The sequence below is a fragment of the Geotrypetes seraphini genome, chromosome 5 (assembly GCF_902459505.1).
Source record: "Geotrypetes seraphini chromosome 5, aGeoSer1.1, whole genome shotgun sequence".
NCBI classification, from domain to species: Eukaryota; Metazoa; Chordata; class Amphibia; order Gymnophiona; family Dermophiidae; genus Geotrypetes; species Geotrypetes seraphini.
Window position 1 is genome coordinate 13,332,972 of NC_047088.1, and position 14,780 is coordinate 13,347,751.

Consider the following 14,780-nt stretch of genomic DNA (forward strand, 5'->3'; position numbering starts at 1 on the left):
CAGGCACTGCTCTGTTGTCCAAATGGTCAGTCTGCCCCTGGGCCACAGTATAGATCACTTAACATAAAGATGGGTAGCTGAGATTTTCCCTGATGTTATAGGAACTTCCAAAGAGTCATAAATAGCGTTACCAGATTTCCTCTTTAAAAAAACATGAGGACACCTAGTCCCGCCCTGTTCCAGCCCCGCCCCCAAATAAACCTCCTGTCTCCTTCCCCAAGCTTGGGGCTGCGTCCGGAGGGCATCTGCGAATGTGCAGATGTCGATGCAATGATGGCAGGCACATGCACACATGCCTGTGATGTCATCATGCCGATATCCGTACATGTGCAGACGCTCTCCGAACGTAGCCCCGAGCTCGGGGTCTTCCAAAACCGGGGACAAACTGCTGGACTTTTGGAAATGCCTCCAGGCACCTGGATACTCCTCTAAAAAATAGGACATCTCCGGGTTTTCCTAGACATCAACCTCCAGGAATGGTTTCTGCTCTGTCATGTTGGCAGTAATGCAACAGCAAATCTCTCTACATATCTTGTGTTTGGGGGGGTCCCCCTTTTGAAAGTTTGAAAAAGAGATTTAGGGGGCAAATATTCAACCGGTGGTGATGTGGGAGGGGGGGGGGGTTTGGCCGTTGGCGGAGTTATTCCTCGATATCTTACACCAGGCCATTTCCAAGTATCAGCATTGAATATCCAGGACATCCAGGCAGCAACGTCGGCCAAACCAGCTTACTTTTGTCCCATCGTACAGAAAAATCTGGATTCTATTTATCGCGCATAAACCGCAGTGTATCGAGGGAAGGAGGTGCCTGGGGCGGTGGCAATCGGCATTATTGCACCATGCGCCCCCCCCATTCTCTTCCCCGTCACGCAAGCCCACCCCCTCGCATATTTCTTCCTCGTTGTGTCCCTCCCCCCACGTACCTCTTCAAAATGTTCGGCGGCAGGCCTCAACTCTCCCTCTGATGTCACTTCCTGGTCCCACGGCCAAAACTGAGCAATTTTTGAACCTTTTATTTCTTTTTTTTTTTTTTTTTAATGAAATAGTATAAGTGAGGAAAGGCAACACAGATGAAATAATTGAACTGGTTAATTAAATATGCTTGATATCAAAGCGATTACGTTTACAAAACAGAGATTAGAGTCCTAAACTTAAAAACGCTCCGGTTCAAAGGGAGAGACATCCACCAAAGAGGTGGTAGATGACCCTGTTCAAAGACCCGTCACAGTGAACTAGGATCTGCCGCTTCATTGGGCCATCCCTCTCTCTCTGATGCAGTGGCGTAGTGAGGGGGCGTGGTGCCCCTCTCCCACCCTCTTCTCCACTCCCCCCACTCTTTCCCAACCCCCCCCTGCTCATTCGTACCCCCTTCCCTCCCCCGTACCTTTTTAATTTTCCAGGCATGAGCAACGGCATTGCTGCCCACATTGTGTCGGCTAGCCCGGAAGTGACATCAGAGGGAGGCGACACTGACAAAGTTTCTAATGCTGCTCACGCAGGGAAAATGAAAGAGATATGAAGGGACGCATGTGTGCGGTAGGGGGGGGGGGGGAATGAGAGGAATACAGGTGCCCTGAAATGGGGGTTGGGAGAGATGGACCGCCCCAGGTGTCATGTCGTGGGGACGCCCCGCCATACCATGCCACGTTCATGCCATCCCTTCCCCCACCCCATAGCTCTGTAAATCTTTGCGAGCATGAGTGACTTCACCCTTCTATTGCTCGTGCCAGCCTGGTTCCCCTCTGAATCACCTCCGGGTCACAGGGCCAGGAAGTGACATCAGAGGGAAATCCAATGCTGGTGCGAGGAGCATGCTGGAGAAGCCACTCGCACTGGTGAAGATTTAGAGGTACGGGGGGAGGGGGAAGGGAGAACATCAGTGTGGAGCGGGGGGGTGCAAAAGGAGTGGGGGCATGGGGGGGCGCCTACTACCCTTACTACGCCACTGGGTGCAAGAGCATGAGTCCTGTGGGCCCATCCCTTATGATGACCTGTTGGCCAACACTTTTGAATAACGTAGTAGACCAAAATTTCAGATTTCAAGTACTGACAATGTGGGTCTAGGAAGTGAGGTGCATAGATAGAGCTGCCAGTCAGTTTTCAGGTTAATGGAGGTAGATAGAGGAAGGCCCCCCCAATGTAATGTAATTTAAGGTAACTCAGATCCACTGTGAGCAAATTTAGCTTCATGTTTTCATTCTGGTTTCCGTGAGAGTCTGATCAACTTGTAGCACTCATGGATTGGAGTTGACTTCAGTCAGAATAATTTTTTTCTTTGTCTCATGACCTCTAACATTCACAAAGATCAACTTAGAATCATAATTGCTGATATGATATATAATAACAGATAATTGGACAGAAAGAATGCTGCTTTTTCAAGGTGTATCAATAGAAGTAATTCCACCAGCTCGTTCTTTCTTCTAGCGATTACCGATATGTGGCTGCTGCACTCGCAGTCATGAGGAATGTGACTCAGCAGATCAACGAGCGGAAACGAAGACTGGAAAATATCGACAAGATAGCTCAGTGGCAGGCATCGGTCGTAGACTGGGAGGTGAGCAAGAGCCTCTGGTGCTAAAGAATTGACTTTTTACCTTCTGCATTTCACCCAACTTCCTCCACTGTCCTAGCGAGGACTTGTGAGACATGAACGTGACACTAAGCCCCGCCCAGTGGAGAAGTAAGGGGGGGAGGGTCGGGGGGGTAGACTGCTCTGACTGCTGCCTTGATGGGGGTGCCGGCACCATTCTGTTCCCTCCCACCTCTTTAAATCTTCACCAGCGTGAGTAACTGCTCAGGCCTGCTGCATGTGCTGGCCAGGCTCCTCTCTGAAATCACTTCCGGGTTGCAGGGCCAGGAAGTGACGTCGAGGGGAAAACCAATGCTGGCGCACGCAGCAGGCTGGAGAATATTTAACGAGGTTCAGGAGGGGAAGGGAAGGCACGAGTGTGGCTTAGGGGGCAGGGAAGGAGTGGGGGGATGCAGAAGGAGTAGGGATGGGGCACCACTGCCCCAGGTGCCTCCTACCCTCGCTTTGCCACTGGAGGGGGTGGAGCATGTAGAACTTATCTGTATAGTGACTCTATTTGCTTTATGGCTGCTGCAGGTGATATCCCTAAAGGTTAGGCATGTAAATACCAGGTTAGGTTACTGCACTGTAATGGAGCTTAGGCGCTTATGTTCCCTTATAGAATAGACTACTACAAGGTGCCCTCCCCCAGCAACTAAGTGTAAAGGTATCTATGTTCCTTCACCTTTTAATTCCCTGATTCATATGTAGCTTTGTAACTGCTATCCCCCTTCCTAATGTCCTTTTTTATTAATTTTACTTCGATGTATTTTAAACCAGTTTTCTTCAACCACCGGTCCATGGACCAGTGTCGGTCCACAGAAATTTCCTGCCGGTCCACAGGGCCAGCAAGTGCATCAGGCCCAAAACAGTGTTCTTCAACCGCCGGTCCACGGTGCGATCCATGCGGCGTTATCTTCGAGTCAACTCCCTCTTCCTAAGAGATTCAGTGCATAAAGCCACGGGCAGTGGCTCCTACAGGCATCCTGCGACTGAAACGGAAGCCTTCTCTGACTTTGCAACGTCAGGGGGAAGGCTTCCAGATGAGGCACGGGACGTGCAAGGTGCAATTAGGACTATTATGGGGGCGGAGTCTGGGCTGGAGATTGGTTAGAGATGGGTGGGGTCTGGCCCACAACTTAGCCGGTCCACGGACCGATGCCGGTCCACAGAATAATTCTTTTATTTCTGCCGGTCCATAGGTGTAAAAAGGTTGAAAAACACTGTTTTAAACAACCTCTCCCTCCCTTGTTTCCCCACCGGCTAGAGGATGCAGATATAAGAGACATCATCAACAACTTTTATCGTACCAAGCAGCCTTATGGGGCAAAGACCTAGGAAAACTAATCACACACTCAAACAACTATAGCGAATTTAGGAGACACCTAAAAACATACCTGTTCTTGAATTACATAGGTAACGAACAAGGACAATAGCCCCCTTCGTAATTCCACCCATATCTGATCTTGCAAACTGTTAACATCTAATCTCTAAACTATGAATGTCCCAATCAATTAATGAAACTTTTCTAACTCATTGTAAATAGCACGGAACTTCCCGGTCCGGCAGTTTATAAACTGTTGTTATTAATGTTGTTAATTTCAGATGTTCACTGTTATACTCTGTAATTCACTGACTGTACAGTTTCACCTCACTGTAAACCGCCTAGAAGTCGCAAGATTGTTGGCGGTATATAAGAATAAAGTTATTATTATTATTATTATTACTTTCCTTCCAATTCACATATGTTAATTTTTATTTGTTCAATATTTTTTTAATATAATATTTGATAAATTATTGTTTTTATTTACTTATTTTAATGGTTTTTTAAAAATAATTTTTTATAATGTACACCGTCTAGACATGTATTTTTATAGACGGTATATCAAAAATAAAGAAGCTTGAAACAGGCTTTGTTTGCAGAGGGCATGCATTTCCTCTCTGTTCTCCATTCCTTACCCCACCCCTTCCCACATTAAAAATCTTACTTTTTCTAGCAGGGATGCCAAATCCCTACCAGCTGATGAGATCTACTGCCCGAATCCCCGGTAGTACCTCAGCCTAGCTGGGTTTAAGTTTCTGGAGAAAAAGTCCATCATCTGCTATTGAGACGGACACGGAAAAAGCCACTGCCTTCCCTGGGATCAGTAAGATGGAATCTTGCTACTCTTTGGGATTCCTGGAATGTTATTACCATTGGGTTTAAGCCAGGTACATGTGACCTGGATAGGCTACTTTTGGAATCAGGATACTGGGCTTGAAGGATCATTGGTCTAACCCACTATGTCTATTCTTATCAAGTCAGCAGCCTGTTTTCCAGCCACTGTAGCTGGTACTCCATGTGTATGAACTGAGCATGTGCATGGAGTGTACTTTACTGACCTCCTTGCTGCTGAGAAAGCACTGGGTGGGGGGGTGTTCAGGCAGTGGACTCTCTTTGCCTAGTGAACTTGGGCATCTGTGCCAGCCATTGAAAGGTGCTGCAGTTTGGAGGTGGCCTAGGTGGGGGTCCAGGCCACCCATGGCTATGCTATAAATATTTATTGAGCTGAATTAGGTGTTAGACTAGCGCCTGCGGGTTTCCCTCTACTGCATCCTGCCCTGATTGACATCACTTCCTGTTTTTTTCTCTGATGGGATGCAGCAGAGGTAAGTCTGAGGGGGCCAGCACAGGAAGAGGAAGTGAAGTGCTGCTTCCACCAGCGATGGTCCTCAGGTAGGGGGTTTCAAAGAGAGAGGGAGTTGCCAGATTCAGGGATGGAGGAGAGGAAGGAGATGCAGGACAAAGGGCAGGTAGTTTTGGAAGGGCCCACCCAAAAGGGCAGGTCCGGCTATGCCTCTGAGCCGCACTATTCAACTTCCAGCACATGAAGGAATATGAGCGTTTGAATGTAATCCAGAAGGCTTTGTGCTATGTGAATGAGATTCTTCTTGAAAATTGCATACTCTGTTATAGGAAGAATTTTTTCAGACAATGGAATAGCTTCCTCTCCCCCCCCCCCCCCCCCCAAATGACATTTCTCTGTGTTGGGAACGTTCGTTCTAAATGTGGCTTGTGTTCCATCTGCTAACTGTGTTATAAATAAAACATGAAATATTGGGAGGAAGGTTATTTTGCCTTGTTAAAGATGACAGTGCATCACTGACTCTCTTCTTAATTTCACTCTGACACTCATTGGCCTTTAAGGCGGCACACCGACAAATCCGCAGATGACAATTGTGCCCCGTGACTGAATCTGCCATAAGTGGATATCTGGAGGACCCTGATTTGCTCAGACTCCGCAGGCCCCGTCTTTGATACCTCGATGTCTTGGAAAGCCTTAATGAGAATGCTATTTTCATTTGCCTTCCAACGTTTCATTGTTTTTAATTATTATTGCTATTGTCGTGCATGTTTCCTGAGAACCGCTTTGGTTTAAAGCGGTTTATAAATGTTGTAAATCAATAAACAAAAAGAGCAGAGTGCTAAAACTCTGCACAGAAACTGCAGGATGCCAGACTACCTGAGCTCTGGAACACTTGCAGAACACACAGACTCTCACGGAATACAGAATAAAGGCGTGCAAATTAGAAATGGAAATGTGGACATGAAACCTGAACTGGAAACAAAAAAACAGGCAAGACTGGAGAGAGAGAGAGAAACAAAAATGCCTCAGGTGGAAAAGTGGTTAAAGCTACAGCCGCAGAACCTCAGGTTGTGGGTTCAAACCCCCCCATTGCCCCAGGTACATTAGATAGATTGTGAGCCCACCAGGACAGACAGGGAAAAATGCTTGAGCATCTGAATAAATTCATGTAAACCATTCTGAGCTCCCCTGGGAGAACAGTCTAGAAAATTGAATAAATAAATAGTGTGAAAAATGGTGACCAGAGCTAGTATTGTGATGTCATAATGTCTCATTCCACCAATAAGAGCCAACCTCACCAGTGATGTCACAATGGCTGGATTGTCCTAGCCTTGGCTCACTTTTACTACTTTGTGATTTCCAGAGTGGTGCAGTGGTTAAAGCTACAGCTTCAGCACCCTGAGGTTGTGGGTTCAAACCCACGCTGCTCCTTGTGACCCTCGGCAAGTCACTTAATCCCCCCATTGCCCCAGGTACATTAGATAGATTGTGAGCCCACCAGGACAGACAGGGAAAAATGCTTCAGTACCTGAATAAATTCATGTAAACCATTCTGAGCTCCCCTGGGAGAACAGTCTAGAAAATTGAATAAATAAATAGTGTGAAAAATGGTGACCAGAGCTAGTATTGTGATGTCATAATGTCTCATTCCACCAATAAGAGCCAACCTCACCAGTGATGTCACAATGGCTGGATTGTCCTAGCCTTGGCTCACTTTTACTACTTTGTGATTTCCAGAGTGGTGCAGTGGTTAAAGCTACAGCTTCAGCACCCTGAGGTTGTGGGTTCAAACCCACGCTGCTCCTTGTGACCCTCGGCAAGTCACTTAATCCCCCCATTGCCCCAGGTGCATTAGATAGATTGTGAGTCCACCAGGACAGACGGAGAAGAATGCTTGAGTACCTGAATAAATTCATGTAAACCATACTGCGTACCCTTAGGAGAACAGTATAGAAAACTGAATAAATAAATAACAGAATTGAAAAATGTGTGGGATAAATACACGGAAAGACAATGGAAGGAAAGCAAAGCTTAGACAATAACTTCAATAATTGTGAAATAAGGTCAATGTCACTTTTCTACATAGTCCCCCATGCAAGACGACACATTTGCGGTATCGTTCAACCAGCTTCTGCAGTCCTGCAGAGAAGACGTTTTTCGGCTGCTCCCGAAGCGATGTGGGCTCCGCTTCCTTTACTTCATCATCAGAGGTGAATCTGTGACCTCGCAGCATCTCCTTCGTTGGATTGAAGATGTGATAATTGCTAAGTGCCAGATCCGGGCTATAAGGAGAAGCTGGAAGACGTTTGAACCGAAGCTTTTGCACTGTCTCATCGGTTCATAGTCATTTGCGCGTGGGACTTCGGAGCGCCGACATTTCAGCGCAGACAAATCGGCGCAAGACTCCAGCGCGCCGCCTAAAAAGTTACTTTTAAAGAGCTCCGACGCGGGGTGTGAGTAGGGAAACCCCCCCCCAGTTTCTTCATACTCTTCGTGCTGCCGGTGGGGGGAGGGTTGGAGGGGTTGGAACCCTCCATTATAGAGTAAACTTAACTTTTTCCTGATTTTACATTACATTACATTACATTAGTGATTTCTATTCCGCTTGTGCCTTGCGGTTCTAAGCGGATTACAAGTTAGAAGACTGGACATTTCCAGTAGCATTGCAGTACATATAATCAAGAATGCGTTAAGTTACAATTGTTGTTCTGGACTTTTCCAGGATAAATTGGTAGTAGATATTAGATAGTGATAGGTTGTTTAGACGAATAGAGATAATATTGTCCGGATTCTGTTGTTTAGACGAATAGAGATAATACTGTCCGGATTCGGGTGTTGCTGGTGGTGGTGTTAGGGTAGTCATGAGAGCATTTTCTAATACTTTTGTGAGGTTATGATGATGGGAAGTGTTTTTTGAAGAGATGAGTTTTGATTTCTTTTCGGAATGCTTTAATGTCTATTGATTTGGTCAGTAGATTGGTGATGGTAGTATCGATCTTTGCTGCCTGTGTCGCTAAAAGGCTGTCATATAGTTTCTTTCGTCGTGTTCCTTTGAGAGGGGGGTAAGTGAATAGGCTCTGAGTTCTCCTTAATCTGTGTGAGAGGTTACGGTGTAGTCTGTTGTTTAGGTAGCTGGGTGCTGTTCCATGTATTACTTTGTATAGTAGACAGTAGAATTTGAACTGGGATCTTGCTTTTATTGGTAGCCAGTGTGAATCTAGGTATGCTTTGGTGATGTGGTCATATTTGCCTAGTGAGTAGATGATTCTGAGGGCTGTGTTCTGAACTGTCTGTAATTGTTTTATCATGTAATTTGGGCATGATAGGTATAGGCTGTTACAGTAATCTACAATACTCAGTACTAGGGATTGTACTAATATCTTGTATTGATCTTTGTTGAAGAATTTTCTTATTTTTCTTAGGTTACGTATTGTGAAGAATGCTCTTTGGATGATTTTGTGGATTTGAGACTGCATTGTGCAGTTTCTGTCTAGTTGAATTCCCAGGATCTTGAGTGTGCTTTGCATTGGGTACTTGATTGTATTTACTTCTAGTTCTGTGAGAGAAGGTTTTTTTTCCCTTTCCAGTAGTAGGAATTTAGTTTTTTCCGAGTTCAGTTTTAGTTTATGACTTGACATCCATTTTTCTACCATTTCCATTATCATTTTCAGGTGGTTTGTGGATAAGGGGTCTTGAATATTAAAGGGTAGGAGGATAGTTATATCATCTGCGTAGCTGAATGATACTGTGTTTAGGGCGTCTAGGGTTGTGCCTAGGGATGCTATGAAGAGGTTAAATAATATGGGTGATAATGGTGATCCTTGTGGTACTCCACATGGGTTTGACCATGGTTCGGATATGTGCTCTTTTGATTTGACTTTGTATGTTCGTGTTTTGAGGAAGCTTTGGAACCATTTGTGAACATTACCTGAGATTCCTATTGCGTCTAATATCTGGAGTAGTGTGTGATGGTCAACTAGGTTGAATGCCGCAGAAAGATCGAGTTGAATGAGAAGCAGCTTGTTTCCTTTGCTGAGGTGTTGTCGTGCAATGTCTAATAGTGATATCAGTAGAGTTTCTGTGCTATGGTTGGATCTGAATCCAGATTGTGATGGATGTAGTATGTGATGGTCTTCAAGGTAGTTGGAGAGGTGTTGTGCGACAAGGCCTTCTGTTATTTTAATGTATAGAGGGATTGAAGCGATTGGTCTATAGTTTGCAGGATTATCTATAGGACCTTTGGGATCTTTTAGGATAGGTGTAATTATGATTTCTCCTAATTCCGGTGGGAAATGACCTTCACTTAGTGTTGTTTGAAGCCATAGTGTGAGGCTAGCTTTAAATTTGGTGGAAGCTGTTGCTAGTAAGTATGAGGGACAGTTGTTCAAGTCACATGAGGATTTGCTGTTTTTTTGTAAAGCCTGTTCAAGTCTGACCATTGTATCTTTGGGAAGTTTGTCCATATCCTGTCTGCTGGTATTGCTTCATCTGTTTTGGGATTGATTCGTATTTCTTCTATGTTGGTTCTTGAATTGTTGAATGTGGATCTGGTTGTGATGATTTTGTGTTTGAAGTGATCCGCTAATTGGGTGGCTGTGGGAGTTTGGTTTCCTTGGGTGGCGAGAAATGGTTTGGTATCGGTGAGATTTCTTAAGATGTCAAAAAGTATTCTTGTGTCTGGTTTTTCGGTGCTGATGAGTTTGGAGTAGTAGTTTTTTCGTTTTTCCTTCAGTTTGGTATTGTATTGTTTGATAAGGATTTTCCGTTCATCTTTGATGTGGTTGTGTTTTTGTTTTTTCCATGACCTTTCTAATTGTCTGCATTTTCTTTTTAGTTGTAGAAGTTCGTCGTCGAACCATTTATTAGATGGTCTGTCTATTTTGTTTTTGTTTTTTATTGGAGCAAGTTCGTTTAGTGTAGATTCACTGAGGGTCCGCCAGCTGTTTATGAATTCTTTGGGGTTGTTGGGGTCGATTTCGGGGTCAACTGTGTTCCAGAATGTGTGAGGTTCGATTTTCGGTCTGAATTTGATGAGTGTTTTCTTTGGGATGGGTTTGTTGTTATTTTGAGCCCAATTGATGGTGAATGAATATTTGAAATGGTCTGACCATAGAGTAGGGTGCCAGGACCCGTTTGAGATGTAGATGTTTTGTGTGTTTTGATTTGGAGATGAGTAAGCTGCTATATCAAGTTGATGACCTTTTTCGTGTGTGGGTTCTGGGTTGAGAATTTGATAGGATAAAGTGTTGAGGTATGAGAGTATATCTGTTGTTTGTTTGGATGATTGATCTTCTAAGTGGAGATTTAAGTCTCCGAGGATCAGGTTATGTGTGGAGGAGAGTGAGTTCTGGAAGATGAATTCTTCAAGTTCTTGTTTTGAAGTGTTCCATTTACCTGGTGTAATGTAGCAAATAAGACAGTTCAGGTTTCCATTGAGTGATTTGTCAGATATTTGGCAGGCTAGCAGATCAAGATAAGGGGTGGAGTGCTTGGTCAGTACGTCGATGTTGAGATTGTTTTTTGTTATGATTGCTAGACCTCCTCCTCTTCTGTTTTCTCGACATACTACTTTTATAGGAAAAAGTTAAGTTTTCTCTATAATGGGGATGTTGTACCCCCCCCCCCCCCCCCCAACGGCAGCGCGAAGAGTATGAAGTAAAGCCACATCCCCATCGGAACTCTTTAAAAGTGACTTTTTGGGGGATTTGCTGGGGTCTTGCGCCAAATTGTCTGAGCTGCAATGTCGGCGTGCCGAAGTCTCGTGCGCTTTTGTCCCGTCTGTTACCGCTGATGTATGATGATGTGCATTGTCAAGGTGCAACAGGAATGTTTTGGAGAACATTTCACTTCTTTTGCTGTAAATTGCTGAAGGAATCACACCGGTTACCTATAATAGAGAGAATTCATTTTAAAATCACCTGTATGGTTCATAAAGCTATACAAGGAGAGAATTCAGAGTAGTGAGGACACAGAAGGATTGCGAAGACCTACAAAGAGACATAAACGCGCTCAAGGAATGGGCTGCAAAATGGCAAATGAGGTTCAACGTGGATAAGTGCAAAGTGATGCATGTCGGTAACAAAAATCTTATACATGAATGCAGGATGTCCGGTGCAGTACTTGGAGAGACCCCCATGAATGAGACTTGGGAGTACTTGTAGACAAGTCAATGAAGCCGTCCACGCAATGCGCAGCGGCGGTGAAAAAGGCAAACAGAATGCTAGGAATGATTAAGAAGGGGATCACAAATGGATTGGAGAGGGTTATCATGCCGCTGTACCTGACCATGGTGCGCCCCCACCTGGAATACTGCGTCCAACACTGTTAGCCGTACATGAAAAAGAACATAGTACTACTCGAAAGGGTCCAAAGAAGAGCAACAAAAAATGGTTAAGGGACTGGAGGAGTTACCGTACAGTGAGAGGCTAGAGAAACTGGGCCTCTTCTTCCTTGAAAAGAGGAGACTGAGAGGGGCCATGATTGAAACATTCAAGATAATGAAGGGAATAGACTTAGTAGATAAAGACAGGTTGTTCATCCTCTCCAAGGTAGGGAGAATGAGAGGGCACTCTCTAAGGTTGAAGGGGGATAGATTCCGTACAAACGTAAGGAAGTTCTTCTTCACCCAGAGAGTGGTTGAAAACTGGAACGCTCTTCCGGAGTCTGTCATAGGGGAAAACACCCTCCAGGGATTCAAGACAAAGTTAGACAAGTTCCTGCTGAACCAGAACGTACGTAGGTAGGGCTGGTCTCAGTTAGGGTGCTGGTCTTAGACCTGGACTGCTGGGCACGATGGACCATTGGTCTGACCCAGCAGCGGCAATTCTTATCTTCTTATGTATCAATGTAACAAATTCCTTCCCCAACTCTAGATTGACCCTTTTTAAGCTGATCTTCCTTCCCCCTTCACATGTTCAATGGAAAAAGTTGTATGAGTCCACTTTTGAATTCTATGGCCCCAAAGACTGGAATAGTCTACCACAGTATCTGCGTCAATTGAGCTCAAGGAAAATGCCGAAGACATATCTCTTCTCTCATTAAGCCTGTAAATTCATATTTATTGTTCGGTAATCTTATTGAAAACCGCACTGGATCCTTGTTGAAATTTTATGGTATGGTAGCAGATAGGCTAACATTCTATAATAGAATCTGGGCACTCAGATGGCATTACAGAATGGTCAAAGGGGATGTCTTTTCAACCAATGAATAAGCCTTTATTTGAAACAAAAAAAAGTCCCAACAACGATCCCAGTTTCAGCGTATTAGATGACACCTTCTTCAGTGGACACTATTGGAGAACAGTAGCATATAAAAAACATATTCAAACCATCAAATCTTACATAAGATCAAATTATGTGCAAATAAATGATATAGTTAAAATAAAATAAAAATAATAAAATTATAGTGTTAAGAACAACTAAAAACATTTGGAAATAAATGGAAAAACAAATGAAAACATAAGACATCGTATAAAATCAAATGGCATAAATCTGTTGGTGCAATATAATATAAAATCAGAAGAACAGTTATATTGTGCAATAAAAGACATATTAAACCCATAAAATGTTACATGAAGATAAATAGCATATAAGTACATTGAAATTGTATAAAATATGAACTTCTAAGACATAAAAACAAATCCAAATGCTGAAGTTCATATCTTATAAAACTTCAATATACTTATATGCTATTTATCTCCATGTAACATTTTATGGGTTTAATATGTCTTTTATTGCACACTATATCTGTTCTTCTGATTTTATATTATATAGCACACTTTATCTTTTTTGAAGATACAGTGACCAGAATTACTCACAATACTCAAGGCAAAATCATCCATGGAGCAATACAAAGGCATTAAAATATTATTGGTCTTATTTACCTTTACATTCCTAATAATTCCTAACATTCTGTTTGCTTTTTTCACTGCTGCCGCACATTATTTTAGCATATTGTCCTTGATCTTTTTCTTGGATGCTGACCCCTAAGGTAGGCCCTAGAGCAGAGACTCAGAATCCTGGTAGACTGGAAGGACCATTCAGGTCTTTATCTGCCGTAATTTACTATGTTACCAGGGACATAGCCAGACCTGCCGGTTTTGGGTGGGCCCAGATTTAACCTGGGTGGGCCCTTCCCACCCCATCCATATAGATACAGGTTTTTTAAAAAAAAAATCCTTTCCCTCTTTCCCTGCATCTATCTCTCCCTCTCTCTTCCCTTCCATCCCCTCTGCCTCTACTCACGCCTTCACCTTTCTTCCACTACTCCGCAGGCCTGTGGCTCCCCATCGGTCCGTCTCTTTATGAGCTATCCGGTGTACCTCAGAGATGTTGCTGGCTGCAGTTTCTATTGGCAACCTAGGCCAGTTCTACAGGTTTCCCACTGTCGTGTCCCCACCAGTGAAGAAACAGGAAGTGATGTCATTGAGGGCCGGACATGGTAGAGGGAAGCCTGCAGGGCCAGCACAGGTTGCCTAGAGATGTTGCTAGCAGCGATATCTATGAGGCAATCCAGGGATGGGGGACTTGTAAAGAAACAGATAGATGTCGCTGAGATGTTTTAGTCCTGGGTCACTAGACTGGGTGGGACTGAGGCAAGAATGGGTGGGCCTGTGCCCACCCAGGCTCACTCATTTCTACATCACTGTTTGCTACTCTATAGGAAACCACAGACTACTCCTCCATTCCATCCTGAAGTGGTTTCTATGTTTCATGAATTTTTTGATAGTAAAACAGTCAGTTTCACTGATAAACTTTGAAATCTTTATCTATTTATGATAAAACTGCTATTTTTGCACAGAATATTTTATATGACCTCATACAACTTTATTATTATTAACTTTGACAATCACAATAACTTTATTTATACAAAATTATATAACTTACTGAAATTTTTTTTTAAATATCAATTATAGCACTTAATGAATTATTGCATTCGTTTAAAAAGGATGGAGGCGGACCAATGATTGGAACCATAACACTGCATTTGTCAATAGCCTTTGGCCGTTATGAGACGCAGCGATACGGTCTAAGGTTTTGCCTTCTTCCATTTATGATCTATCAGTGCAAATGAATTGACAAAGTTAATTTTTGTTTCATTCCACTTTTTTGTGTGTATTTGATATTTGGTTTTGGAATTACTGCTCTTTTGTTTCGTCTTAAATAAAAGTCACAAAAAGCCAAGTAGTTAAGAGGTTGGACAGCTTCCAATATAGACTGGTGTAGCCTCTTTGCTTGGATTTGTTGTGATTTCCATGTTTTTATATTTAAGACAGCCAAGGACCCCATAAGACCCCTGAGGAAGGCATTTTCAGTTTGCCGAAACACGGCCCCTGTCGGGTCATTTTTATTTTGTACATTATTTGATTTCTATCCCTCGGGTCACTTGTGACTGTTTACATCCTTTATGGTTTGTTTTTAAGATGATTGTTTTAAGTTCTTTAGACACTTGTTAAACCAGTGTTCTTCAACCACTGGTCCATGGACTAGTGCCGGTCCACAGAAATTTCCTGCCGGTCCACAGGGCCAGCACATGCATCAGGCCCAAAACAGTGTTCTTCAACCGCCGGTCCACAGTGCGATCGA

General features: G+C 43.6%; 1 protein-coding gene across 6 annotated transcripts in view; it reads left to right on the forward strand.

Moving 5' to 3' along the window:
- The window catches only part of ARHGEF9 (Cdc42 guanine nucleotide exchange factor 9), a 448,518-nt gene that overhangs the window by 406,073 nt on the left and 27,665 nt on the right, over positions 1–14,780 (forward strand). For all 6 annotated transcript variants that reach the window (XM_033946853.1, XM_033946852.1, XM_033946856.1 and 3 more), the window contains one exon: positions 2,425–2,554. In XM_033946853.1, coding sequence (XP_033802744.1) covers positions 2,425–2,554 — 130 coding nt within the window. The remainder of the gene's footprint in view (positions 1–2,424; positions 2,555–14,780) is intronic.